The 27,788-nt window shown below is 41.0% G+C and overlaps 1 protein-coding gene across 4 annotated transcripts in view; it reads left to right on the top strand.

Moving 5' to 3' along the window:
* ANAPC1 (anaphase promoting complex subunit 1) overlaps positions 1–27,788 on the top strand; it is a 129,395-nt gene that overhangs the window by 31,928 nt on the left and 69,679 nt on the right. For all 4 annotated transcript variants that reach the window (XR_016315402.1, XM_089693256.1, XM_089693257.1 and 1 more), the window contains 11 exons: positions 1,225–1,451; positions 5,101–5,301; positions 6,829–6,924; positions 12,549–12,639; positions 12,724–12,789; positions 12,902–13,042; positions 15,126–15,266; positions 19,167–19,227; positions 22,564–22,751; positions 26,664–26,738; positions 27,052–27,317. Coding sequence is in view for 3 of the 4 variants with exons in the window: in XM_089693256.1 (XP_089549382.1) it covers positions 1,225–1,451; positions 5,101–5,301; positions 6,829–6,924; positions 12,549–12,639; positions 12,724–12,789; positions 12,902–13,042; positions 15,126–15,266; positions 19,167–19,227; positions 22,564–22,751; positions 26,664–26,738; positions 27,052–27,317 (1,553 nt within the window). In the remaining variant the exon portion in view is untranslated. The remainder of the gene's footprint in view (positions 1–1,224; positions 1,452–5,100; positions 5,302–6,828; positions 6,925–12,548; positions 12,640–12,723; positions 12,790–12,901; positions 13,043–15,125; positions 15,267–19,166; positions 19,228–22,563; positions 22,752–26,663; positions 26,739–27,051; positions 27,318–27,788) is intronic.

Genomic DNA, 27,788 nt, shown 5'->3' with positions numbered 1-27,788 from the left:
CATCAAGTGAAACCAGGCCTTCCAGAAATTTCCATCATGGTTATGGAACAAGGTGAGGTCCTCTATTTGCATGTTATCTTTTGCTGCATCAACTAGATGTATTGAAAGTGAGAGTTTGTATTTCTTGATAGGGAGTTATTGTGAAGTAAGAATGCAGATGGCTCATACCCCAGGTTTATACCCCTCAGATTTACTGATTTCAAAAAATCTTGAAGGCAGACGCAACTCCAGAATACTGCATAATCTAGCTTTAAAGTATAACTAAAAGCAACATCTTTTTTTTTTTTTTTTTTTAAAGTTTTGGACAGAGAGCGGAGAGAAAAATTAGTTTGCCTTTAGTTCCTCATTTTAATAAAGGAAATGAAACTTGAGTGTCAGTTGAAGGCATATGTGACAAGCTGAATGATGAAGATTGGTATAGCTGCCACTCGTCTTTCCGTATAATAAACTTTATTGATCGAGTAAAATGTGCATATAAAATGGCTTACGTGTTTTGGCAATAAGCCTTCGTCATAGCCATGTGACAAGCTGTTGAGCAGTGTTACAAAAGCCCTCTGGTTGGATTATTTAGGACAACTTGAGTGAGATGGAGCAGTATGCATTTCATAATACAACATTTCATATTTTTGTGTTTTAAAGTGTTACTAAACCCACATCAATAAAATCAGTCTGTATATGCAGTAAAGCATGCTTGCTGTGCTCACTGTGCAACCTAAGGGGTTAATCCTTGTGTAAAAATGCTGTTTGATTTTTGGTTTTCTCTGATCCTCCCCTTCTTCTACTGTCCCTAATCCATCTCCTGATAGTACAGAGCTCTAGGAGTCACTCTGCACATGCTCAGTTTTGTGTGTATTGCTAGAGCATTTTTTTTCTTTGGGAGGGTGCATGTGATCAGCACAGGGCCAATCAGCACTGTGCAGACAGAGGGGTAGGGGTCCTACAGCCTCATAGGACACTCAGAGCAGAATGAAAAGGCCTCTTACAAGCTCTAACCAGTGCTCAGCTGGACACTGATAGAAGTCACAATACTGCTATATACTGCTGATGAGAAAAGGTATTTAGCAGTTTATATTTACTAAAATAATTGCATTTCCATGTTGTTTCTATTGTGGGAGACCTGATATGTTGAATGCATGGTCATGGGTAACACTTTAAATGTATCGATCTGAAGTTTTGGGCAAATTACAGTAGCAAGTGGATCATTTGTGTGTTGTTGATCTACAGGAACAGAATGCAGTCTTGAAATATCCAGATCAGCTGGGTACCCCACAACATGGAATAATGAACAACTCTCTGACAGCTCACCTGCACAGTGTTTCTAAAGGGGATTCACCAACAGCTTCACCTTTCCATAACTATTCATCACTCCACAGCCAAAGCCGTTCAGCATCCTCCCCAAGCATCCATTCTCGTTCCCATTCGCCTTCTATTTCCAATATGGCTGCTCTGAGGTAAAGAAAACTAATAATACATTGCTTTTTTGTTTTTGCAGGGCAAAAAATGTTAAAATGATGTATGTGCTGATGTTTTTTAGTGTTAACTGTTAACAGTTTACTGTTTAAAATCAAACCAAGCAACAGTAATCACGATTTTATTACGTACAATTCTCATTGGAAAGTTCTGTTTACTCGGTTTTGTCAGGTCTTAGATTATTTAGCTTTTTATTCCAAGTATTCTATATATAGTTACATTGGCTCAGCTTGAGCAAATTTAACTATTTGTATACCATATCTGGCCAATGCAAGCTGGAGATCACTAAAGTAGACACTGTAGCAATTGTGCACACAGAGATGGATGCAAACCTGCATTTTGGCAAAGGCCTCCATCTTCGATCATTTTCTACTCCCAAAGCAGCTTCCCTCACCCCCCCTCCCTCTCTGTTGAGTGACATGTGATCTGTTTGATGCAGAGATCAAAGGCAGCAAACCCATTGGGAGGGCGTCATGGTTATAAACCCCAATTAGCCTGGCCCCCCTATGTCTGCAAGACTCTTGCTGAAGAAGGATCGTAAAGCCATAAGTCCTTCACTGAGTTCAAAGACATTCCAGCTAGCTGTGAAACAGACTTACATTTAAAAACCCAGTTTTCCATATAATTTTGTATCTCCAAATAGGAAATAATTACACAAACATGGAGCACATATTCGGATGGCTCACTTTAATACAAATCGACTGATATATTACACCCCCTAGCTGACTGCTCCAGGAAAGCAGAAAATGATATCCCCTTAACCGTCACAACAGGTATGTCATATTTCATACCTAGACGTTCAGCAGATGTGTCCGCATATTAATCTACTAGTGGCAAGGCTGCTAAACGGACTGAGGGTAAGTTATGGGCCATGATATAAGCTATGAGGGATTTTTGTTCTAGCTGGGGTCTCCACCTACACCTCCCTCCCCAAATGAGGCGATTGGTTCTCTGCTTCAAGGAGACACCCTGCTGAGTTGCTAGAAAAGCTGTTATGTTTGGAGCAGAAAGCTAAGCTGAGTCGAGCTAAGTAGAAGATTCTCCCTTGTAACATCGAAACCAACTCTGGGAGACGGCCCTGTTGCTCTGAAACTTAAAAGCTGCTTAACCCAAGGCTTTTGGCAAGTACTTTATCTAAATTCCTTTCTGTTATCTCTTTGCTGTGCTATTGCTCTTTGTGTATATATATATATATATATATATATATATATATATATATATATAGGCTACATCTCTTTTCTGTAAATATTTTTATTGCACCCTTTTGACCTTTTAGTAGTCTCACTTTCTGAAAGTGTTGAACTGTTTCTAAAGCTCTTTAATGCAAACTAAGAAACCCTGTCTCTGAAGAGCGCTACTGTGTGTGTGTTTTAAACGTCGGTATATCTCTGCCTTTGGTGACAGTGGTATACCAACACTTATGCAACCACCATAGTGTTGTTGCTAATATTGCAGAGTTTCCTCTTTCTTTGTACAAAAAGGAGGTGGTGGCAGTGTGAAGGGTTAATTGTGTAATTAACCTGACCCAGTAACAATCACTCCCTGGCTGCAAGTACACAGATTGTAGTCCATTAGCTGGAAAATCTTTGTGCAGGGTGCAGCTGGGCATGGCATTGTTACGCACGTGACAGCGCGATTTTAGATTGGCTAGTCCTTCGGTCACGAGTTGGGTGAGAAGGGGCTGGGGTCTGACGCCGCAATCGTCACAGACACAGCTACTGGAAGAATTTCCATTTGCTTCAGGGTCTGTTCCGAATGGCTGCCGTTCTGCATTCTGAATTCAGGTTGTTGTCTACTCACACAGGCACCATTGAGAATGTGATTTGCACTTTTTGAATGAATGCAAAGCATTCTGTGATTGGATGAGGTGGAAAGTGTGACGTCATCTGCCTACCTTCTTCAATCAGAGAACAATTTTGCACTCATTCAGTAAATACAAAGCGTTTTCTGAATAGTGGCTGACCCCTTGTGTTCACAGTACACCAGGGCAACCACTAGCCATGGGACCTGGAAGCAAGTGTACATCACTGGAGTAGCTCGGTCTTCTACAGTGATTTGCAGCTATGGTATATGTATAGTTACGTTGCTTCAAGCTGTGTTAATGTAACTATGTATAAAACATCCATGAATCACAAGAGGAGAAGTCAGCACTAGGAATAGCATCCAAAAATGATTATCCTTTATTGCAAAAACTGGCTGTCAATGCGTTTCGGCCGTCAGGCCATGACAGTGACCTGTTTTACAGCATGTTAATCATGTTTTTACATTAAAGGATAACTATTGTTGGATGCCATTCCAGGTGCTGACTTCTCCTTTTGTGATTCTGCGCATTGGGCGGAGTTGGGATGTGAGAGGGTGGAACCGCTTGCACACGTCTATTCATATAAAATATCCATACCTGGAAGTCTTCTTTGACCACTTGCCTACAGGGTACTTATACCCCCTTCCTGCCCAGGCCAATTTTCAGCTTTCAGTGCTGTCGCACCTTGAATGACAATTGCGCTGTCATGCAATACTTTACTCATATGAAATTCTTATATGAGTTCAGAGCTTTCTTTTGATGGTATTTAATCACCTCTGGGTTTTTTATTTTTTGCTAAACAAACTAAAAACTGAAAATTTTGAAAAAAAAAGTTTTTTCTTAGTTTCTGTTATAAAATGTTGTAAATAAGTGATTTTTCTCCTTCACTGATGTGCGCTAATGAGACTGCAGTGATGGGCACTGATGAGGAGGCACTGGTAGGTGGCACAGATGGGCATTGACAGGCATCGCTGATGGGCACTGAAAGGCAACACTCATATATGGCACTGTTAGGTGGCACTGGCAGCACTGATAGGTGGCACTGACTGTCACTGATAGATGGCACTGAAAGACAGCTCATATGGGTACTGATATGTGGCATTGATGTGCACTGGTAGGCCGTGACATGTGGCATTGATGGGCACTAACAGGTGGCGTTGGACACTGACAGGTGACACTAATGGGGCTACACTGATCATCAGGGCACACTGATCATCAGTGCCCTGATGATCAGTGTACATGTCCCCTATGAGTAATGCCGATTACCGGCTCTCCTCTCCTCAGCATGACAGCTCATGAGGAGAGGAATGTCGTTAACCGGCATTTCCTTATTTACATGCGATCAGCTGGGATTGGACACAACAGATCACATGACAGAGCAGACATCATCAGCTCTTTCCATTGATTGGTGTACCGCTGTGTCCCAGGGACACAGCGCACTACCGATCACCACGCTGCTCGCTCCCGGGGGGGCGCGCACACATGGTTAGAGTCATATGACGTCCTCCCAGAATGAGAGAACGACCTTGCGCCCGTCATTACCTTATATGGCGGGTGGGCGGTGGTTAAAGAGAACCCATCTTACTAGCTTTTCAGCACAAAACAAAAGTCTAGACTGCTTTTAATCATTTAAAAATAGATTATGTTGCATGCACTTGCAGATATAGACAAAGCTACACTGCTGTGCCAAGGCCAGTCTCACTGAGCTCCCATATTGGGAAATAAATAACCTAACTTGCTCTGAATAGTTGCCATTATAATAGTTTTCCTTTTAAAGACTGGCAGGATAACCTTGCATAATCCTTTGTTTTCCCCTCTCTTTATTACAGCCGCTCCCATTCCCCAGCTTTAGGTGTGCAATCCTTTTCCGGTGTACAGAGGTTTAATTTCTCCAGTTACACCCCTTCACCGAAGAGGTTAGGAGTCTCCCATTCCCCTAACAGTACTTCCAGTGATTTCTTCACTCCAGAAACAGAACCCATTGTTCCCGAGCTCTGCCTTGACCACCTGTGGACGGAGACTATTGCAAGGTAAAGATGTGTAGAGAATCTCAATGTCTTTCAATGTTTACAAATTTACCTGCTTATTTGCCTAAGTTGCATTATTTGTAAAAAAAAAAATAAAAAAAATAGAACATCTTTTTTTAGAAATAAACTATCTTGTGTTCTCAAAGCACTCTGGGGTTACTAATAAGGCACACTAGCATAAACTGCTGGCTTGTGGATTGATTCTCTCTAGTTGAGTTTCCATATAGAGCTGTATGAAGTAGTTACTTAGCTGACTGTATGTGTTCTGATTGTAGCAGAGCAGTGGGCAGAGTAAACTACAGCATTGCGTTTAGGAACTGCAGAACACTTGCACTCAGCAGACATTAGAGCCTCTAGCTGTTAAATTAAAGACATTTTTTACATTCTTAGTCGTGAATGTAATAAAGCATGGATAAATACCCTATATTTAGCAACATTATCTATCCTTATCTATTGTCAATGAAAGCAATGCTCAAACTCCAGTAACTGGAGTAAAAAGTCAGCAGCATTACTTACATTAAGTAGAACAAGCAAGACTTTTTTTTTTTCTTTTTGGATAGAGTAAGACTGGCCATACACTATACAATTTTCTACCCAATTTCCTTTAGATTTACCTTCAACTATGTAGTGCAAGAGCCTGCCTAATTGGATACAATTGAATGTGTTGTTAGGTTTGACCTCCTATTATATGTTTTTTGGTAAATCTAAACCAAAGATCTGAAGAAAATTGTATGGCCATCCTTAGTCAGGCTTATGACCCCTGTAAATTGTATTATTTTTTTTTTTTTCAATCTGTGTCTCATTGGAGAGATTTACCTTCACTTCTTCTCCCATAGCCAATACCGGAAGCGAGATGAAATCCATGTAAATTAAGGGAATTCATTAGGGCCCCCAGGTCACAGGAACTAGTGTCCCCATTAGAAGATTTCCCCTTTGTTACTGTTCTAGGACAACCCAAAATTTGGGATTTTGTTCTACTTTTGATGATAACAGGACAGATGGAGAGGGTAAGTTTTCCTAATGGGGAATGAGGTAATAATAAAAATCAGTTTTCTAATCCATCTCCACTCTGTCCAAACCAAAAAAAAAGGTTTTAGCTTTAGTTATACATTTAGTTTCCGCTCCCCAGTGATCAGACTGCGACATTTTAACTTTGTAGTAAGGTGAAAGGCCGCACTAGAGAGAACTGCAGGTGAATGTATTGTCGGGGAATACTGCAGTCTGTGTGAGAGGTATGAAATAGCTGCAAGTGTTGTCCTGCACATTACTTAGCATGTGTGCATGCAATGTAAAAATATATCATTGATGTTAGGTCATGTCAAACACAGTCAAGGTGGAGCTCAAAGTCAACCCTGTTCATCTCTTTTTAAAGAAGGATTGTCTCAAGTTGCAGTCACAATCTCTTTTGTAGTATGGAAAAATCGACTTCCTACTTTGAAGCATGCTCTGTCCAGGGCAAATGTTTTCTGAAAAATATTAATGAATGAGACCAAATGACTCTTTAATATTCTCCAGTTTTCACATTCACAGGGAAAAGAACTCACAAGCCACTAAAGTATTTATCACTACTGACCTGTGTGGACAGAAGTTTCTGTGTTTTCTTATAGAATCCCAGCACCAACTGCGGTAAGCGTTCTTTATGCAATCCAGAGAGCTTGAAATTAAAAAATGCTATTTGCTTGCCGACCTGCCACAGTACATATACGTATATGGGGCAGCAGCTACAGGTACCGCGATGTACTGTTATGTCACTGCCCGTCTCTGGGTTGGGGGCGCATGTGCACACCCCTGCCCGCCTACTCCCCTGTGATTAGACACAGCGGGAGTTTTGTCAACAGATCTCCGCCAATGATTCATGGCCTGGACCTGCTGATCGGCTGTGACGAATCACAGCTTAGAGCCCTCTGTTGATAAACAATACAGGGCTCTATACAGAAGGAATTAAGGCTTTGTTTCACAAAATAAATGTTTAGTGAAAAGCAGCACGTTAACCCCTTCCTAGCCAGTGTCATTTGTACAATGACAGTGTACTGTATATTATTAGCACTGATCACTGTATTAGTGTCACTGCAGATGTCAGTGGCAGTTCGCCCCCCCCCGTGGCAGTTAGTGTCAGATTGTTCTCCACACTATCACAGTCCACTACAAGTCACTGATCACCACCATCAGTAGTATAAAAAATAAATACCGTATTTGTCACTCCATAAGACGCACCTGACCATAAGACGCACCTAGGTTTTAGAGGTGAAAAACAAGAGAAAAAAAATATTCTGAACCAATGCACTGCAGACATAGTACAGAAAATGACCAGAGACTGCAGACATAGTACAGAAAATGACCAGAGACTGCAGACACAGTACAGGAGATGACCAGAGACTGCAGACCTACTACAGGAGATGACCAGAGACTGTGGACACAGTACAGGAGATGACCAGAGACTGCGGACACAGTACAGGGGATGACCAGAGACTGCGGACACAGTACAGGGGATGACCAGAGACTGCGGACACAGTACAGGAGATGACCAGAGACTGCGGACACAGTACAGGGGATGACCAGAGACTGCGGACACAGTACAGGGGATGACCAGAGACTGCAAACAGTATAGGGGATGACCAGAGACTGCAGACACAGTACAGGAGATGAACAGAGAGTGCGGACAGAGTACAGGAGATGACCAGAGACTGCGGACACAGTACAGGAGATGACCAGAGACTGCTGACACAGTACAGGGGATGACCAGAGACTGCAGACAGTGTGACCAAGAGACTGCGGACCTTTGCGGAGGGAGGGAGAGCGGGTACCTGAATTTGACAGGTACCTGCTTCCACTTCTGCGGAGTTGTCCTCCCTTTAGTGTGGGCACCCGACTGACAGCCGTGTGCCCACTGTGCATGCACGAGAAGCGCTGTGCTTTGTGAATGGCCCGGCGTCTTCTTGGACCTGTCATGTGTCCCAGAAGACGCCAGGCCATTCACAAAGCGCAGCGCTTCTTGCCCACACTAAAGATGCCGGCGTGGGAAGACTGTACAGCGCAGGACCGAGGAACAGGTAAGGTTCTGCTGCAGAGAAGAGCTGAGCGGCCAGCCCGGTATTCTGACACGGTGGAAATACCGGCCTGGCTGCTCCGTATTCATGCCATAAGATGCACTGACATTTCTCCCCCTTTTTTGGGGGGAAAAAAGTGCGTCTTATGGAGCGAAAAATACGGTAAATAAAAATTCGACTTATTGTGATTTTTTTTTTTCCACAAAAATATGTAGCAGAATACCATGTGGCCTAAATTTATTTTTTTTTCTTTTGAATATGTTCATAGGGAAAAGAATATTGATTTTTTTTTTTTTTTAAAAATTAGTCTTTTATTCACTTATATAATAAAAAATTGGAAAAAAAACTCAGTGGTGGGCAAACACCACCAAAAGAAAGCTCTATTTGTGTGAAAAAAATTATATAAATTTAATTTGGGGACCACACAATTGTCCATTAAAGTGTTACTAAACACAGGACACTGCATTCACTCTATCTGATCTCCCACAGTACACACAACATGGAAATGCAATTATTTTAGTAAATATAAACTGCTAAATACCTTTTCTCATCAGCAGTTAGAGCAGTCTTGTGACTTCTATCAGTGTTAAGCAGAGCACTGGATAAAGCTCGTAGGAGGAGTTTTCTTCCTGCTCTAGGAGAATGTAGAACCTTTGACCTGTGTCTGGACAGTGCTGATTGGCCCTGTGCTGATCACATGCACATTACCAAGAAAAAAAAAACCTCTCTAGCAATACACACCAAACTGAGCATGTGCAGAGTGTCTCCACACAATATGTCTTATCAGGAGATAAGAAGGGGGCACTGGAAGAAGGGGAGGATCAAACAGCATTTTTTACACAATGCAGAGGATTAACCCCTTAGGTTCCACAGTACATAACAAGCATGCTTTACTGCATATAAAGACTGATTTTACTGTTGTGGGTTTAGTAACACTTTAACCTCTTGCCTGCCGCCCTATAGTAGAACTGCTGCTGCAGGGCTGCGCACAATCACGTGTATATATACGTGATTTGCATTTCAGGGTAGGGAGCGTGTGCCGTCCTACCTGCATTGCCATTGGTAGCTAGGGTTGTCAGTCACCTAGTCCCAGCCAGAGATTCCCTGCCGGGGAAAGCTGACAGGGGAGAGAAATACAAAGCAATATGTCTCCCTAGTAAAACACACACAGCACATAATGTACAACAGCACACAGTTAACCCTTTGATCACCCCAGATGTTAACCCCTTCCTACCCAGTGTCATTAGTACAGTGTCAGTGCTTTTTATTAGCACTGATCACTGTATTAGTGTCATTGGGATGTCAGTGGCAGTTAGTTCCCACCCAGTGTCAGAATGCCCGCCGCAGTCTCGCTATAAGTTGCTGATTGACGCCATTACTAGTATAAAAAAAATATAAATATATGCAGACATTTGTAGACGCTATAACTTTCATGTAAACCAATTAATAAATTAGGATTGTTTTTAGCAAAGACATGTAGCAGAATACATTTTGGCCTAAATTTATGAAGAAATTAGATTTTTTTAAAAGTTTTTTACTGCACATGTTTTATAGCAAAATGTCAAATATTGTGTTTTTTTTTTTTTTTTTCAAAATTGTCGGTCTTCTTCTGTTTACAGCGCAAAAAGTAAAAACTGCGGAGGTGATCAAATGCTACCGAAAAAAAGCTCTATTTGTGGGAAAAAAGGACAAATTTAATTTATGTACAGTGTTGCATGACCGCGCAATTGTTAGTTAAAGTAACGCAGTGCCTTATCGCAAAAAATGGCCTGGTCAGGAAGGGGTAAATCCTCTGGAGGGCAAGTGGTTAAAGTAGCGCAGTGCTAAATAGCACAAAATGGCCTGGTCATGAAGGGGGTAACATTTTCTGGTGCTGAAGTGATTATACTTACTTGCTCTGTGCAATGTATTGAACAGAACAGTCCCTTACCTCTTCTAATCCCTCTGCTGGCAGTCTTTGCTCCTCCTCCTCTCCATAGACACACATTGCAGCTAGATCACATTTAACCCCCCCCCCCCACACTCCCTTCTCACAGAATTTGACGGCAGTAGGGATCTATGGCTCCCACTGCTGCCTGTGTGTCCTGTGAGAAGAGGTAGAGAGCAGGGCAGTAGAGGGCACAACGCTAGATTGAGAGAGGACTTGGGTAAGTGTTTAGGATAGGTCTGAGGGGGGGGTGTAAATTCGTATTGGAAGGTTTTTTACCTTATTGTTGAGAATGGATATAAAACCTTTTGTCTTAAGAACCACTTTAAGTAAATGGTAATATGAATAAATGAAGTTACTTACACACACACACTTATTTATTGTAATCTTTTATACATGTTTTTAAATGCAGCTGAATTTTTAATATCAGCCTTCTGTAGTCTCCTGTGCAGAAGGAGAGGCAGGGCAAGCACTAGGGGCCAGTCTAGTTCTGCTGTAGTCTTGACAAGGAACTTGTTGACAGCAAGAGAAACTAGAAAAGCTACAATTTCTGGGGAAATTGTGTGAAGTGTTCTTGCCTCCACCAGTAGTCTACAACTGGAGTGGGCGGAGTAACTGGGAGGAATGGCTTGAGTAACTAGTGTGTGGTTGGGGTGGCTGGAGTAACTGTGAAAAGGTTGGGCTGGGCAGAGTAACTTTATGGAGTGGGCAGAGTAACTGTGTGGAGTGTTTGGAGTGAGTAAAGATAGTAAACATTACACTAACCAATTGATTGATCAAATTTAAAAAGTGCACATGACAAGCTTGATAGAGTGAGAAATGCATTTCAACTTTTATTTTTCAGCTCACACTCTAGCTTTTGTCACTCTGCTGCCTGCTCACACACCTGGGTTCCTATGGCAATTCACTCTACAGCAAGGACAGAGAAGAGCGGTTAAAAACAAACTGCTCCAACTTGCTCACTTCACTGGCGGTTGCCATCTTCAAACGGCTGTAGTTTAAAAATTATAAATCCTACACCGAAGAGCTTTATATTGTGAGAACGACAAGACCCAGACCTACATTTTGATGCATAGTATGTCTCTGAAATATTACAAATGAAGGCACAGTCACAGTTTAGAAATTGCCCTTAAAATTTGAGGTGGCTAGAGTGCAGTTTCAATGAATGTCAATGGGCGGCGTGAGTTGCAAACAAATGGTCATATTGTGACAACTATTCAGGACTATGGCTTAGCCGTGGACATTTTTAATGGCAGCAGGGATAGCTAAACGTTTTGATATAAGATTTGTGTAGGTGGGCTTGAAAATGAGGGAGTGATGGCAGTTTAGAAACCATGTCCTGATTTTTCAGCTCCCACTCTAGTTTTGAACATTTCTCCATTCATTCCTATGGGACCAATTTCACCACAGAAACGGCGATATTTTGTGAACCATTCAGCGAAACGTTCCACAAAGTAATAGCACACCAATCGGGAACAATCCGCACGTTTCGGTATATTACTGTCTATGTAGTGTAAAAACTGTGGGAGGAGTTAGGGTGGTAAATTTGGCTATAATAATAAGAATATATATGTGAGATAACAGTAAGTTGTCTTGCCATGCAAGAACACTTAAATAGAGTGAGAAGGTGGACAGTCTCCTACTGGGTTCATCTTCCACCATCTAGACTGGTCGAGCTGTAATAACTAAACTATTTCTCATATTGGAAAACGAGAAACAAGGGACTTCTCACATCCATCTGCTTTTATAGTGTACTGTACACTATGGCAGCAGCAGGCTTAACACCTCACAGTTTTTTGTTTTGTTGTTTTTATAGGTTGATCCCTAAAGGCAGTCTGATGAATCTTTGGATCAACACTTTTTTTTTTCAGTTCAACTGTAGCCACTAGAACCATTTACTGCAGAAAACCATTTCACATTTTTCTACGGGAACAAATCATGTCCATGATATAGAGGTTAAACCTCTTTACTATCATGTGCAAGTGATGCCTTGCTGGCTTTTAGTACAAATACTGAATGATGCTGAATTGTTGTAACACCAACAGTATATAATGCGTTATGACTCTCAGGCTCATCTCATGCCATACAGCCAGCATTGCCAAAGCCACTATGTGGACAATTCATGTGGATGTGTTTTGTTGTATATCTTTTACAGTTTTTACTGATTTATATTTTAATATGCTTCTTTTATAATCATTGATGGGCAGATGGGTTTTTAGATAAATATTTTAAATAACTGAATTGCTTGGCTACAATTTTTTTTCTTTTCCCCTCAGTATGGTAAAGTTTGAAGAAAGCAATGATAAGTCTCAGTTGATCTTTGGCTCTGTTACTAATATCTTTGCAAAGGATGCTGCACCAGTGCAGGTAATTTCAGCTGCTTATCTACTAGTAAATTAAGAATTTTTGTGTTATCTGAGATTTAATTCTGCTAAGCTCTGTATTTTTTAGAGCATTGACACCATGGTGATTCTTGAGAACAATGGGAACTTGGTTTTATACACCGGGGTGGTTAGGGTAAGTCTTATAGAATATGAAATCCAAATGTTTTATTTGAATACTTGTCAGTCATGGGGATTTATGCTCTATGTTTAAGATTTATACTATCATTCCCTATTTTATACTGCAGGTGGGAAAGATTTTCATCCAAGGACTGGCTGCCCCATCACTTTCCATGTCTAATCCAATGCCTCGCCCAAGCACCCCACTGGAGAGTGTTAGCACCCCTACTAAGCCACTGAACAAGCATTTGGTACCTATGGATGAAATGGTATGCTTCTATTTAAACATACATATAATGTGTACTGCATGAGCTATACCAAGTTAGTTTCCTGTCTGTGCTAATTTTTCAATTTCAAAGTTAAAGTATAGCCAAAACATTTTATCTTTGGATAGTATGTGGAAGGTTTAGAATCTCTGCTCGGTTTATACTGCTGTCTGTGTCCTTGCCAGTTTTCTGGAGTTTTCCACTCACATTCTGCCTTTGTGATCTTGGTACAGGTAGTGAAGGAAATAGTCTTCAAAGGGGGTGTAAACAACATTTAAATCCTGACAGAGGTCCTTAACTTCCACACATCATTCTAAATTTAAAGCTGAACTCTGGGCAGATATTAAAAAAGTAGCTGGTATGAATACCTGAACTTTTAGTACCCTGTAATCTTTTTTTACTTTAGCATCCAAAAACTGAAAAAAAACAGCAGCACTAGAAGCCAGTCCATTCAATGGAAACAACATCGGATAAACGATTGTTCTCTTATGCCTCTCACCAGTACTCACTCTTATAGCTACTTATATCCCACACTAATTGTAAGAACTCAAAATAAAGAATTAAAAAAAAAAGAAGCTTATCCAGCATACTGCATGTACATATGCTAACAAGCATGCTGATGGGAGTAAAGCTGCATGCGCAGAGCGTTGCTGCTGCTTCACTTTTCCATTCACAGGTATAAGGTTGGGAGGCGACCTCGCTTTATTGCTTTCAGCAGAAAAAAGTGAGGTCACTTCAACTGTATACCTAGCTGTTTGCCTGGAGTTTAGCTTAAAAAATAAATTTTGTGGTGTTCTCAATCTACATTGAAGTCCAGCTTTGCTCGTCTGACATCATCTACAATTATCTGCGCAAACTATTTTTGCTTTTCAGTTCAGTCTTGCACACTATACTGGCGTGCCTGGGGCATCCTATAATGCAAACTACTTTTTACTGCACTTTAGTGATTAGTCCAAGCAGTGTAGAAGAATAATCCTTACTGAGAATGCTTACACTGCTAGTATCCTTTCCTCTGTGAGAGGCAATACATTGTAAGAAAGTTTAGGGGTCTGATAATTGTCTGGAAGATTGTCAATGCTTTTACTGTCCATTCCTCATGTTTAGGGGCCCCTAGATTGTGAAATTGTGGATTTATTTTGATGTCTTGCTATTGGAAATGCAGCAAAAGTTTCTTGTTGTATTTTGTGTCAGGTGCCATTCAGTTAGCCACTGGAATTTAAAGCGGAGTTCCACTCAAAAGCGGAAGCTCTGTTTATTTGCCTTCTCCCCCCCTCCACTGGCATATTTGGCACCTTTTGAGGGGCAGCGGATACCTGTTTTTGACAGGTGTCCTCTCCCACTTCCGGCTCAGTTCACCACGGCGTCATGAGCCGGACGTTCGGCCCCCACTTCCCTCCTGCAGTCTCCTGAGAACCTTCACAGGTCCCAGAAGACTGTCGGACCAATTAGGAGGTGTAGCGCGACTTGCATTTGTACAGTGGGCACCAGGCTGTTAAGCCGCAAGCTGTGATGCCAGCGCCATGGAGAAGGGACGGCGCGGGTGAGAACGTCGCTGGACTCCGGGACAGGTAAGCGTGTGTTTATTAAAAGTCAGCAGCTACAATTTTTGTAAATTTGAATAAACACAAAAATGTCTGGAACTCCGCTTTAAAGAAAATATTTTTAACAAGGGTTATAAAAGGTCATTTGTAATGCCAATAAAGCTTACAGGCATTGTATAGGGAGAGGAGCATGTGAAGCTCATCTTGCTTCGTTCACGTTTTAAAACTGTCCATGAACAGAGAACGTAATGATAGTTTTATGTATTATAATTGTATGGGTTTTTAAAACTTCTACCACAGCCAGTATCTGATTTTCATTTACTGCAGGATGGCAGATATAGTCGTAGTAGTAGTATTTATGACACTAGATATCCATTTATATAATTATTGTTTTATCTGCAGCTATTTTGAAAATTCAGAACATCAAAAAAATCCGGATGATAAATATCTTCCTTTTTAATGTGTGTTGACATATTTACATTTCACATGAAATTCATATGTGGCCTTTATTATTGTTGCACAACTTTGTTAATTTTTTTTCTCAGGCAGGTTTGCTTTCCCCAGTTCCTGAACTACGTGACTCTTCCAGGCTCCATGAGTCTAATTATTTGGATGACTGCACTTTTCATCAGTTTGGAATGTACATTCTTTCTGTTAGAGACTCTGTACATAACAGACTAACTCTGGTGAGTAGTTTGAGTTGTTCAAGATAAGGCTTCCGTTAGTTGCTGTGGATTTCCAGAGACAAGCTCTACATTAGTGTTCAGTTTAGCCAAAGAAAACTGTAAGTGTTCAGTATTCCATGTCCACAAAAACAACTATAATGGGACAAGGGGGCTGTGCTAGCCAAAAAATATTTTTTTTTAATTTTTGGATAGATTGGGTTATGATTAAACACCACCCATCATTTTTTTCTGTCTTTCTTTGGGGAGAATTACCTTTATTTTTCCTGCCTGTTCCATAGACATGACAGGGAGTAGGAGGAAATGGGCTGCAAAATAAGGAAAATATCCTATTGAAAAATTTCCCTTCTATTTCTGTTCCAGTGACAGCTGAGATTTCCCCTTACTTTCAGGAAACATAGCGAGGGTGAATCTACCCAGCACAGTGCATACAGCAATGCAATTGGACATAACTGCTAACCACTTCCTCATTAATTTACAAAAACACATATGGCTTTACAGTAGATATACTTTAGTCCAAAGCAGAAGGTGCCTGTCTTATTTTATACTGAGAATCGGTTTTATAGTGTTACTAGGGGCAAATCATCTTTTTTTTCTTTTTTTATATATAGAGTTAAGAGGGGTTAGAACACCTGTCTGTTTTTAATTGTAATTGTTGTCGATGTGCCTTGTTACGGAGATTCACCCTCACCATTTGTCCTGTTTTCCAGTATATCCAAAAGTAAAAGAAAGTCCAAAATTTTGGGTTGACATCAGAATAGTAAAAGAGAGGAAATCTTCATATGGAGACGCTTGTTCTGGTGACCCTGGTGACACCCCAAGATTCCCTCACTTTGGAGGAATTTCTCCCCACTTACTGTTTGGTCTATGGAACAGGAATTGAAGGGAGATCTCCCATAATGAACACAGATGGCAAAAAAAAACTGACAGGGGTTATAACCCCTCTATCCAAAAGATAAATTTTGCCTTTAGTTAAATTTTAACCCCTTCACGCCGAGCTTTTTTCCGTGTGCACAGCACGCTGAAAGCCCTGGAGCCCTGTCTAACGATTGGAACTGGAACTCCCAATTCCAGGTCACCTGATCTTTGTGATAGTCTCTGATAGGCTTTCTCAGTGATCAGTCACTGTGAAGCCTGCCCCCTTGTTTTCTCTCTCTGAATGGAGGAGATACATTGCATCTCTCTGTGTCATTTCAGAGAGAAAAATAAAGTGCGTGTAAAAATAAATATATAAAAATAATGAAAAAATAAAATACAATTTAAAAAAAATACCAATATCAAGGTTTAATCTAGGTCAGTGTCAGGGTTAGTGTTTTGGGTCAAGGTCAAAGGTCAGGATTTTTTTTTTTTTATATCATTATTCGTATCAGTGTCAGTTAGTGGCAGGATAAAAAAAAAAAAGCAAAATGTGCACTATTGTTTCTGGCCCGTACAAAAAGCAACTAATATACACATATGTGGTATCACTGCAATTGTCAGGAACAGGAGAAATTATTTAGGGTTGTTCTTTGGTGGTATGTTATGATAGCAGCAAGAAATATACAGCTAAATAAAAAAAAAAAAATTTTATTACTATTTTGGGCCAGTTTTCCTTTGATAATAAAAAACAAGGTATAATCCACCTGGATGCACAAACTAGTTGTGATATATACGGTTTTGCTAACACATATCAAAGTTGCAAAATTGTGCTTAAGATTTGTTTTGCCCTTAGGCACGAAGGGGTTAATGTAGATATTGAGTTGGGCAGTGCCTTACCTAGTGTATACTTGCAGTCAGCTTTTGATCCCACCAATATTTTACCAGCAGTGTTTTCATCAGAAACTCTATACAAACACGCTTTTACCACTCTTATGTTATAAAACACTGTTGTGTGACAAGAGAGGGTGTCCATGTTGCAAAAGAACTATTAGATAACGAGGGACTGTGTTTTTGCAATAGAGACATGCCACACAAAAAACACAGGCACAAGCTCTGATACATCCAGGTAGTGTTGAAGCTTTCTTCTCCTTTACCTACCCACCATCAACCACCATTTTTTTCCATTTTTGGCCATCGCTGTTATGACCAACCATACTGCCCAATAGGGGGACGTGTAGAAGGCACGAAGCATTACAGGTCAGAAAGGCCCAGCATTCGGCTTAAACATGAGGTAGTGAATGTCATTGCAGATATCTGCAGGCATCTCCTAGGTGACTACAATTTATACTTCAATATAACAACTTATATGTATGACACACACTACTAAAAGATGTTTTGAATATACAGTGCCTTGAAAAAGTATTCACACCCCTTGAAATTTTCCACATTTTGTCATGTTACAACCAAAACCTAAATGTATTGTACTTTATTGGGGTTTTATGTGATAGACCAACAAAAAGTAGCACATAATTGTGAAGTGCAAGGAAAATGATTAATGGTTTTCAAATTTTTCTGAAAAGTATGGCGTGCATTTGTATTCAGCCCCCTTTACTCTGATACCTCTAACTAAAATATAGTGGAACCAGTTGCCTTCAGAAGTCACCTAATTGGTAAATAGAGTCCACCTGTGTGTAATTTTATCTCAGCATAAATACAGCTGTTCTGTGAAGCCCTCAGAGGTTTGTTAGAGAACATTAGTGAAAAAAACAGCATCATGAAGGCCAAGGAACACACCAGACAGATCAGTGATAAAGTTGTGGAGAAGTTTAAAGCAGAGTTAGGTTATAAAAAAAATATCCCATGCTTTGAACATCTCATGGAGCACTGTTAAATCCATCATCCAAAAATGGAAAGAGTTTGGCACAACTGCAAACCTACTAAGACATGGCCGTCCACCTAAACTGACAGGCCGGGCAAGGAGTGCATTAATCAGAAAAACAGCCAAGTGGCCCATGGTAACTCTGGAGGAGCTGCAGAGATCGAATCCTTAGGTGGGAGAATCTGTCCACAGGACAACTATTAGTTGCGCACTCCACAAACCTGGCTTTTAAGGAAGAGGGAGTGGCAAGATGAAAGCCATTGTTGAAAGAAAACCATAAGAAGTCCCGTATTCAGTTTGCAAGAAGCCATGTGGGGGACACAGCAAACATGTGGAAGAAGGTGCTCTGGTCAGGTGAGGCCAAAATTTTACTTTTTTGGCCTAAAAGCTGTGTGTGGCGGAAATCTGACACTGCACATCACCCTGAACACACCATCCCCACCGTGATACATGGTGGTGGCAGCATCATGTTGTGGGGATGCTTTTCTTCAGCAGGAACAGGGAAGCTCAACACAGTTGATGGGAAGATGGATGGAGCCAAATACAGGGCAATCTTAGAAGAAAACCGATTAGAGTCTGCAAAAGATGTGAGACTGGGGTAGCGGTCCACCTTCTGCAGGACAACAACCCTAAACATACAGCCAGAGCTACAATGGAATGGTTTAGATCAAAGCATATTCATGTGTTAGAATGGCCCAGTTAAAGTCCAGACCTAAATCCAATTGAGAATCAATTTGTAGCAAGACTTGAAAATTGCTGTTCACAGGCACTCTCCATCCAATCTAACAGAGCTTGAGCTATTTTGCAAAGCAGAATGAGCAAAAATGTCACTCTCTAGATGTGCACAGCTGGTAGAGACATCCCAAAAAGACTTGCAGTTGTAATTGCAGCAAAAGGTGGTTCTACAAAGTATTGCCTCAGGGGGACTATATACAAATGCACGCCATACTTCAGATATTTATTTGTAAACCATTTTGAAAACCATTTATCATTTTCCTTCCCCTTCACAATTATGTGCCACTTTGTGTTGGTCTATGAAATCACAATAAAATAAATGTACGTTTTTGGTTGTAACATGACAAAATGTGGAAAATTTCCAGTACGAATACTTTTTCAAGGCACTGTAAGTAAATATTAATGTACTATTCACTAATATTTCATTGTAGGAATTGACAAACGGATCTATGGTTCGGATTACAATTCCAGACATTGCTACCTCTGCATTAGGTAAGTTTTAAAGTAAAAAAATAAAGTATAACTTAAAGTACTATAAAAAAAAAAAAAGCCAAATTCTCTTTTATTTATTTAAAGTCGAAGTTCACCTTTGGTAACATGGTACACATTGCACTTGTGTTTAGGGTCTAGCATATTCCTAAGCACCCCTCCCCCACCCCTGATACAGCATGCAGGAATTTCTCTCCTCTGCAGCTGCTGTCACATTTAAATTTGGCACAGCTGTGCAGACCTACGCATTATTCATCTGTAAATTAAACTACAAGTCCCATCTTTCACCAAGGAAGTTGTAGTTCTCAGTGGTAATCAGCGCACTCGTAGTCCACCCACCTTTCTAATTGAACCCTCGCAGAGAAGTACAGGATGAAAGCAGGAACAATTGTCTGCAGAAGCCTGACACTGCACCCACAGTCCACTGATTTCATTCATGATCTGGGGGGAAATTACTTTTCCACGTAGGGCCAGGCAGGTTTGGACAGCTTTTTTTGGTTATCTTTGTGTAATAAAAAATTTGCTTGATAATCTGAATCATTTAAGTGTGACAAATAAGCAAAAAAAAAAATCAGAAAGGGGAAAAATACTATTTCACAGCACTGTATCTTCTCCTTGCTATAGTGAAAGTGTATTCAAAGCAGAAAAAAAGCAAGGGGGGCGGGCTACAGTTTGATCACTGTGATAGCAAATCACAGAGATCATGTTATTGGCATCCGGTTCTTCCAGGTCCCGAATATTCGTAGAGACTTGGAGCTGTCACTGACAGCCCCTTCTCAGTGATGGGAGCGCGCTTCCAGCACTAACACAAGAACACATATATGCGATGCCCAGGTTTAAAGCCTAGTTCCTGGACATCCCATATACTGTATGTGTTACGCAGTCGTAAAGGGGTTAAACATTTATTCTAAAAAAGTTAACAGAAAAAAAACAGCAAGTAGTAATTAGTCGCATTCAACTAGACTTCTGTAAGGTTGAAGACATTTCACAGCTTATTCAAGCCACAAAATTAGTTCCGATGAGTGTCACAAAGATACCCCAGCATTTATATCTAAACCTTAAGGCACATTAATCCAGTCACTATGGGATGTGTAGATGTTAATTGTCCAAGAACAGGATGGGAGATGTGAAAGGTGTGGAACTGTTGTACTTGTCAGGAAGACTGCATAGGTGTTCCTCTATTTACATGACTAAAAGTGTGAATTATCCTATCACTGGCTATGGTAGATGAGTTCTGCTAGTGTCAATTTAGGCTACATGCTTATGGGTGGTTTGGTCTGTCTGTGTCAAATCTTGACATTTTCAGGTGCTTGGGTGGCACAGGTGCAGCACCCAGCACTACTGCCAACAGCCTGTCAAGGTCTATGACAGGCTGAAATATGTGGCTTCTAGACACTGTATTGGGCATTTACTGTTGCATGCGTTCAGGGGTGTAAGCAAGAATTCAATATTCGGGAGCATGTCGTCATACTTCTAGGACAGGACTACAGAAAAACACTTACCTCTCCATAACATGGGAGAGCAGTGTTCTGTAGTCCACAGAAAATCTTGGGGAAAATACTTAGCAGTAAAAGCGCACAGGAGGGTATTTTCTCACAAGATTTTTGACAATATCAACAGGTAATTTTTTTGCATCTATTAAAGTGATTCCAAAGGCAAAAGATGTATTAACTTCATGCATTCTCTGTGTTAAGGTAAAAAAACTGTGTGCAGCTTCCCCCTTCCTCCCAGTCATTTGCTCCTGCTGCTCTCAGTCACAACCTGTGAGGAGAGAGGGGGTGGTGAGGCCAAGCTACACTGTGTGTGTCAATAGGCATACACAGTGCAGTTTGGAATCGAACCTGCATGAGTGCCCCATAGCAAGCGGCTAGCTTGGGCGCACTTGACAGGGGGTAAGAGTTGTGAGCGCCAATGGGGAACCCCAGAAGAGGAGAACCATTGCAAATTCAGGTAAGTATGACACGTTTTGTTTTTTAATTGGGGTGGAAAAAAAAGTACCTTTTTATAAATCACTATAAACAGATCTATATCAAAATCCTTGTAATGGTGTATTTAACAGGCCAAGAAGGAACAAAAGTAATTGTAAGACTGGCCATACACAGATCATTTTAGTCTCCTGGAATAGCCAGACACCAGCTACATCTGATTGTATGCAGCTGCTGTTTGCCCAACAATTTTCCTCCCGCCTTCTTTGCTCTTCCAATCGAAGGATATGGGGATTCCTCCATCTGCTCAAATGAATTGAACTGGCCAAATTTGGTTAGTGTATGACCAGCTTTAGGTAAGGCTAACGCCATGCATAAAATGTCAGAGCTGTGTAGTATTGTCAATGGGCAGGCAAGAATACAAAATTTTTGTTTACATTTCTTCAGACAACAGTCAATTTTCCACCCAATTACATCCGCGTTTGCTGTGATGTGTTGCCAAACCCCCAACTACATGCAGCATGATACAGCGTTTATAGCTCTACCATTTAGTAATGGAAATAGTTTGTTTGGGCCAGCTTAGCTCAAACAAGCTATCTGAAGTGACAGAAAGCCTTGGTTTAGGTTTTTAGTAAAAAAAAAAAAAAAAGTTTTTTAAAATCAAATTTTCAATTAAAAAAAGAAATTCCAAAAAAATGTTAAAAGCATCTTGACCTCCTGTACACATCTATATGTACTGAAATGTGAACATTTCACCACATATATTGGGTATTGCTGCGCACAGAAGTGAGAACAATAACATTAGGGCCATCATTCATTGTTTAGTCTAAACTGTTGATATGTAAAAGCTTTTATATTGTCGCCTATAGACGTTTTTGGGTATCTTTGTGTTTTCACAGGTGTATGCAATTTTGAGGCTTGGCATGTTGGATTTACTCAGGCCAAGCTCATCTTTTATAATTTAGCAAAAAACTGGGTGATATTTCGTGTTTGTATGCAGTAAAATTTAGTTTGTATTTTTACTGAAAGTATTGGTTTGGTTAACAGTTGTGCTAATATTGTGTGGCATGAAAAAATTCCCAGCTGCCAACATTATATTCTACAGTGCTTCTTCATTCTGAAAATATTTGTTTTGAGGGTTTTATACTTTTTACCCTTTTGCTGCCAGACTCATTTTTGCTGTTTTTGGTTCGCACACCCTGAAGGGTGTGCGAACCAAAAACAGCAAAAATGAGTCTGGCAGCAAAAGGGTAAAAAGTATAAAACATAGAGAAATGTGCATGTATTCCATAGATGTAATGAATATATAAATATATCTTTTTTCTTGACATATTGTATGCTTTAAGTATTACTTTTAGCTTATGCTTGACATGCAATCATTTTTTACAGGTTTTTTTTGTTTTTTTTTTTCCAGTTAAAAAATGCCTGCAAGCAATAAAATACATTCTACCAAAAGAAGTAGCTGTTCAAATGCTCATTAAATGGTATAACTGCCACAATGCACCTGGAGGACCCAGTAATCATTCAGAGTGGAATCTCTTTGTTACTTGCCTTATGAATATGATGGGCTATAACACTGATAAATTAGCCTGGACTCACAATGTAAGAATATGTTCCACAAGTGTTATTGACATAGGATTATCATGTAAGAAGATCAGGCATAAGCATCCTGCTGCATGTATTTTATTTTTTTCTGATTTAGATACGCAGTGAAATTGAATATAGTAATCAATATTTTTGTTGCAATAACGGTTATTGTTTTAAATAAAGGTTTTAACAAGGTATAATACCTTGCATAATTTCATCAAAGAATAATTGTAAAAGGCAGCTGTAGTTGGGTCAAGTTGGAAAAGTGATGCAGCTGTAGTTAGATGCACAAGTTTACGTACATTAAGTTCTTAGTCACTAACAAGTCTTCAGTGGGTCTGTTTGCAGGTATAGTACACCTATGATTGATAAATGATGGTAGCATTTGAAAAGAAGGCAGTTTGTGCCTATGCAGGACAGAAAGATCGAAAAGAAAACATAGAAAACTAGAGGGCAATTTTATTTGAGGGTTCATCTTGCAGTAGTGTATCTTTCTTTTAGTTTGTTTTCACATTTAAATGATTTGTATGCGGTCAGGTTCATTGTGTTTTTAAAGTATAAGTACCTTATACTTTATGTTCCCGCTCCTGCAGATCTCCCTCCGATCCCTCCTTCCTGTGACAGCGAGATGGGGGATCTTATCTCTGCCCCCGCTGTCACAATTTGGAAAGAGAGTGGCTGTGCAAGGCTCCACCAACACGATCACATCATTCATTCACAGAGTTCTGCAAATGAATAGACTACAAGTACTGACAACTTTTGTAACTGACAGCTTGTAGTTCCCAATGAACTACAAGGGCATTGGTGAGCATCCTCTTAGTTCATTGATTGTTCCTGGACTAAAGTAACTGCCTGCTGTGTCGGGCAGACAGCTACACTGACAGTCTGCAGGAGCCTGACATTGCGTCTGTGATCTGACCGTGGGTGCTGACCGTTTCAGGCTCCTAAGGAAAAAAAAATTGTAAACGCACATTTTTTTTAACCTGCATTTCATTTTTTAAAATGTGAACTTATCCTTTCATGCAAAATTTTAGACATAAGAGGGCTCTAAGTCAAACTGTTCCATCTGAGGAAAGGCTTTAAGTGGCTGTAAACCTCATAACTGAAATATGAACAAAGCATATCCCTCTATAGTGTGTGTTTGCCTCATTTTTTTGCTATGAGCATGAGTCACTTCTGATTAATTTTCCTGACACCAAGATAAAATAGATGGCAGGGCACAGCCTGTGAATAAGAGCCTAAAGGAGGGTGTGTCCTTTCCCATCATTTAGCTCTGAGTTCACTGATATAACTCCAGCTCCCTGCCCTCTACTTTTCAGAGCTAAGAGATGCTGTGTAAATTCTGCACTTTGAATGGACGTAGGGGACAGATGGTTGTAGATGTAAAGTAAAGCCCCTCTGTTGATCTTTATTGACCCACAAGTAGTATGCAGCAGGTTCACAAATTTACTGCCTGCCTTCAGATTGATTTGGACCTTACTTTTAATGATCAGTGGCATAATGCAAGGCTGCCTGGGTTGGGGGCACAATGAGCACTTCAAGCAGTTTGAAGTGCTCTTCATGGCACACACAGATTTTTTCCAATTAGCTGGAACATTTAGTGTGTAGACTCCAGTAGTTCCCCTCACTGTGTGTACTGTTAACAGCAAAATTGATGGGAGCATAAGAGGTTTCCAATGGTGCAGACAGTGGTCAAAGATGGGCATATGTGGGGGGGTGCTTGCAAGCAGTGACTCAAGATGACCGCGTACTAGCTTCGCTCCTTGCCGCCTGATCACATCTGCCACAATTGCACACCTCTGAGGGTCCCCAGCTTGGCCGACTACCTGATCCCTGGACCTAGCGACCCTGGCACACCTCATCGGGAAGCGATCATCTTCTCCTGGGTGTCTAGCTCCAAGCCAGCCGGCCACAACTCAGATTAGACCTTCCTGCCTGACAACATTTTGGAAGCGCTGGCTCTGAGCCCGGACCCCTTCTCTCTCACCATCGGTGTATTCCTTGCACTGTCCTGAGGCAGGTAACAGCCACGTTAAACCCCAGTTGCTGCCTCAGTCCAGGAAATCTTTCCTCTCCACCAAGACCCAGAACGCTTGAGACACTGTTGTCGCTGGGCTAAACACAAGTTCTATTCCTGTGCGAACAAGCTGGGTGCAATGCTGGCCCAGAAACTCAATTCAACAGGCTGCACACATCAGACGTTTACCCCTTGTGGGTGTTATTGGAAACCCCCAACTGTGTGCCAATCCCTGTTTCTGCCCTTCTTTGCCCCCCCTTCCCATCCCCCCTCTCTTAGCCCCCTTATTGTCCACAGCTTGCGGACTATGGGCTGCTTTTCGGCCAACTTGATGTCCCCCATTCTTCCCCTTCTTTTTCCGCCAGGGCTGGACCAGCCCCAAGCTTTCACTTTGTGGCCAGCCCATAGTTTCTCCCAGGTGCACCATTTCTTGGGGACCTGCACCTTCCCCTCCTGGGCCTCCATCACTGAGACCCACAATGCACCTCCTGCAGAGGCATATCGGTGTCCCGAACTCCGCCACTGGATCTCCACCCTTCATTGCAATTACTCTTTCCCGTTCCAGAAAACGCCATTCGAACTCATTTGCCTTCATTCTGTGGGAGTTCAAGGTACCATCTCCTCCTTTTATTCCTCCCTATCTGCAGGAATTACATCCCGCTCCCACCCGTATGTTTCCAAATGGGAACGAGATGTATCAGCTTCTATAGACTTGAAGGACTGGAGCAAGGCCTGGTCTGCCTTAGCCAAATGCTTTAACACTCTCACCATGGAGGCAGCCTATAAAGTCCTCCTTCGCTGGTACTGGGTCCCAGCCCGCATAGCTCACTCGAACCCGTTATATAGTGATCGGTGCTTCAGGGGCTGCAGCTAACGTGGAGATGAGATCCACATATGGTGGTCCTGCCCCTGTTTGGTGGGCTTTTGGTCGCTTTTCTATGGCCTCCTCTCGACCCTGTTTCACGTACCCTTCCGCTGGGACCCAAAACATGCACTTCTTCACTGCCCGCTGCCGGTTCTCTTTTCCTGTCAACAGAAGCTGGCCACGTACCTATTTATGGCTGCTTAACGCACCATTGCTAGGGCCTGGAGGAAGCCCTCGATGGGGTTTGCGGTGGTGAAGGGCATTTTGATGACAAAAAAGAATGACAAGTATTATCCAAGACTCCCACCCCAAATTTCTTAAAGTGTGGAGCACTTGGTGCTCCTATGCCCTTCACACCCTGCATCGGCTAGCCTAGGTATTCCTGGGCCATAGAGGGACTCCATCTGACTTGCAGACACCTTTTTCTGTTCTCTCCTACTTCTGTTTCTTTCTCTCTCTGTCCTCTCCTGCTCTCCTACAGCTCTCTTCCTTGCCTTCTCCCCCTCCCCCCCCCCCCCTTTTTTTTTTTTTTCCCTTTTCCCATCACACCACCCTCCACCTAGGTTTGGAACAACACTCCCTTTCAAGTTATCACAAACTGGGTCCCCGTACCTAGAAATATGCTGTAATTTCCATCACAGGCTGCTGGTTGCTTATTGTTTTCCATTGTATTGTATTTCACCTCTGTGACATGTATGTAATTGATTGTTTCATTTGAGTCTTGGTCCCGTGTGTGGGACTCCATTTCATTTTTGTCTTGTAAAACTTTCTCAAGAAACAATATTGTACCAGAGAGATGGGCATATGCCTTACCACAATGTTGTATTCAAGACATCTATGGCTCACATTCTCACATGGCTTATGATCTGTTTTCTCTTCTGTATGCACTTTGGCCAGTGTAACACACAACGTATGTATATTACCCACAGTGACTTGGTATAGAACATTGTAAATGGTTACAAATAACTCCATTGAGATTATTTTCTTGTGCAGTGATATTAACAAAGGATTGTTCCTCATAGCTTTTCCATATTTTTTTTAATAGCTTGATTTCGAAGGTTCGCTGTCTCCCGTGATTGCTCCTAAGAAGGCCCGACCTTCGGAAACTGGTTCTGATGAGGTACAAAAGTGTCACTTCTTGCTGTTGGACACAATTATTTGTGCTTTCATAATATGGGGCTGATTTACTGAGCTGAAAAGTGCAAAATCTGGTGCAGCTCTGCATAGAAACCATTTGGCTTTCAGGTTTTATTGTCAAAGCGCAATTGAACAAACTGAAGTTAGAAGCTCATTGGCTATCATGCACAGCTGCACCAGAGTTTGCACTCTCCAGTTTTTTTAATCAACCTCTATGTTTAGTTCTTATATTTTTTTTAAGCTTTTAAAATGTTTGAAGGCAGAAATATAATTGGTATTTTGTGTGTTCAAATCAGGATTGGGAATATCTGTTACATTCAGACTACCATAGAATTGTTGAGCTGCATGTTTTGGCCAAATCACTGCAGTTGGATCCTCTAGATGTTCCGATATCTAAAGATGATGGCTCACAAGTTTTAAATTTGGACGCAACAGCACTTCTTTTCAGCCACATTCCAGCCATTTTCTATGTCCTCCATCTGACTTATGAGGAACTCAAACTCAACACATTAATGAGAGAGGCCATCCGCTCTTTGGTGATTCTGCTCCTGCAGTTGGCAAGGTACTCAGCATTAAATCTTCTACTCTACTTTTCCCTTTCCTGAGTCTGTCTAAATAGTCATTGCTTTTATCTTTTATACTAATGGAGCAAATGTTAAACAGAAAGATACAGTGATAAATGCAAAGTCTGAAGAAAACTGCATACATTGTGAGCAGAATATAATAATGTTTAAATCATAAATATTTCATGTTGAGATAAAGAATAACTGTCTAGGAAAAATGTACAGAACTTATACAGTAAATAGTTAATATCATTCAACTCATTAGGATCCATGGGACAGCTGTGCGATACCTGCATCCTTTTCTGAAACTGTCTATTCCTAGGTAGAAAGTGTTGAATATAAGCTGTTTTTAAATGTTCTGCACTGATTAAAGTGGAACCGCACTGCATGTGAAGACCACAAATCAAAAATGCTATTTAATTCATTTTTAATATTCAAAGCAAACTCCCCCATCCATCCGTGTGTCTATA

The sequence above is a fragment of the Staurois parvus genome, unplaced genomic scaffold (genome assembly GCF_062004578.1).
Source record: "Staurois parvus isolate SC_StPar_1 unplaced genomic scaffold, SC_StPar_1.0 ptg000619l, whole genome shotgun sequence".
Lineage (NCBI taxonomy): Eukaryota > Metazoa > Chordata > Amphibia > Anura > Ranidae > Staurois > Staurois parvus.
The sequence above is the reverse complement of the archived record's forward strand: the minus strand, read 5'-3'. Positions and strand labels throughout refer to the sequence as shown.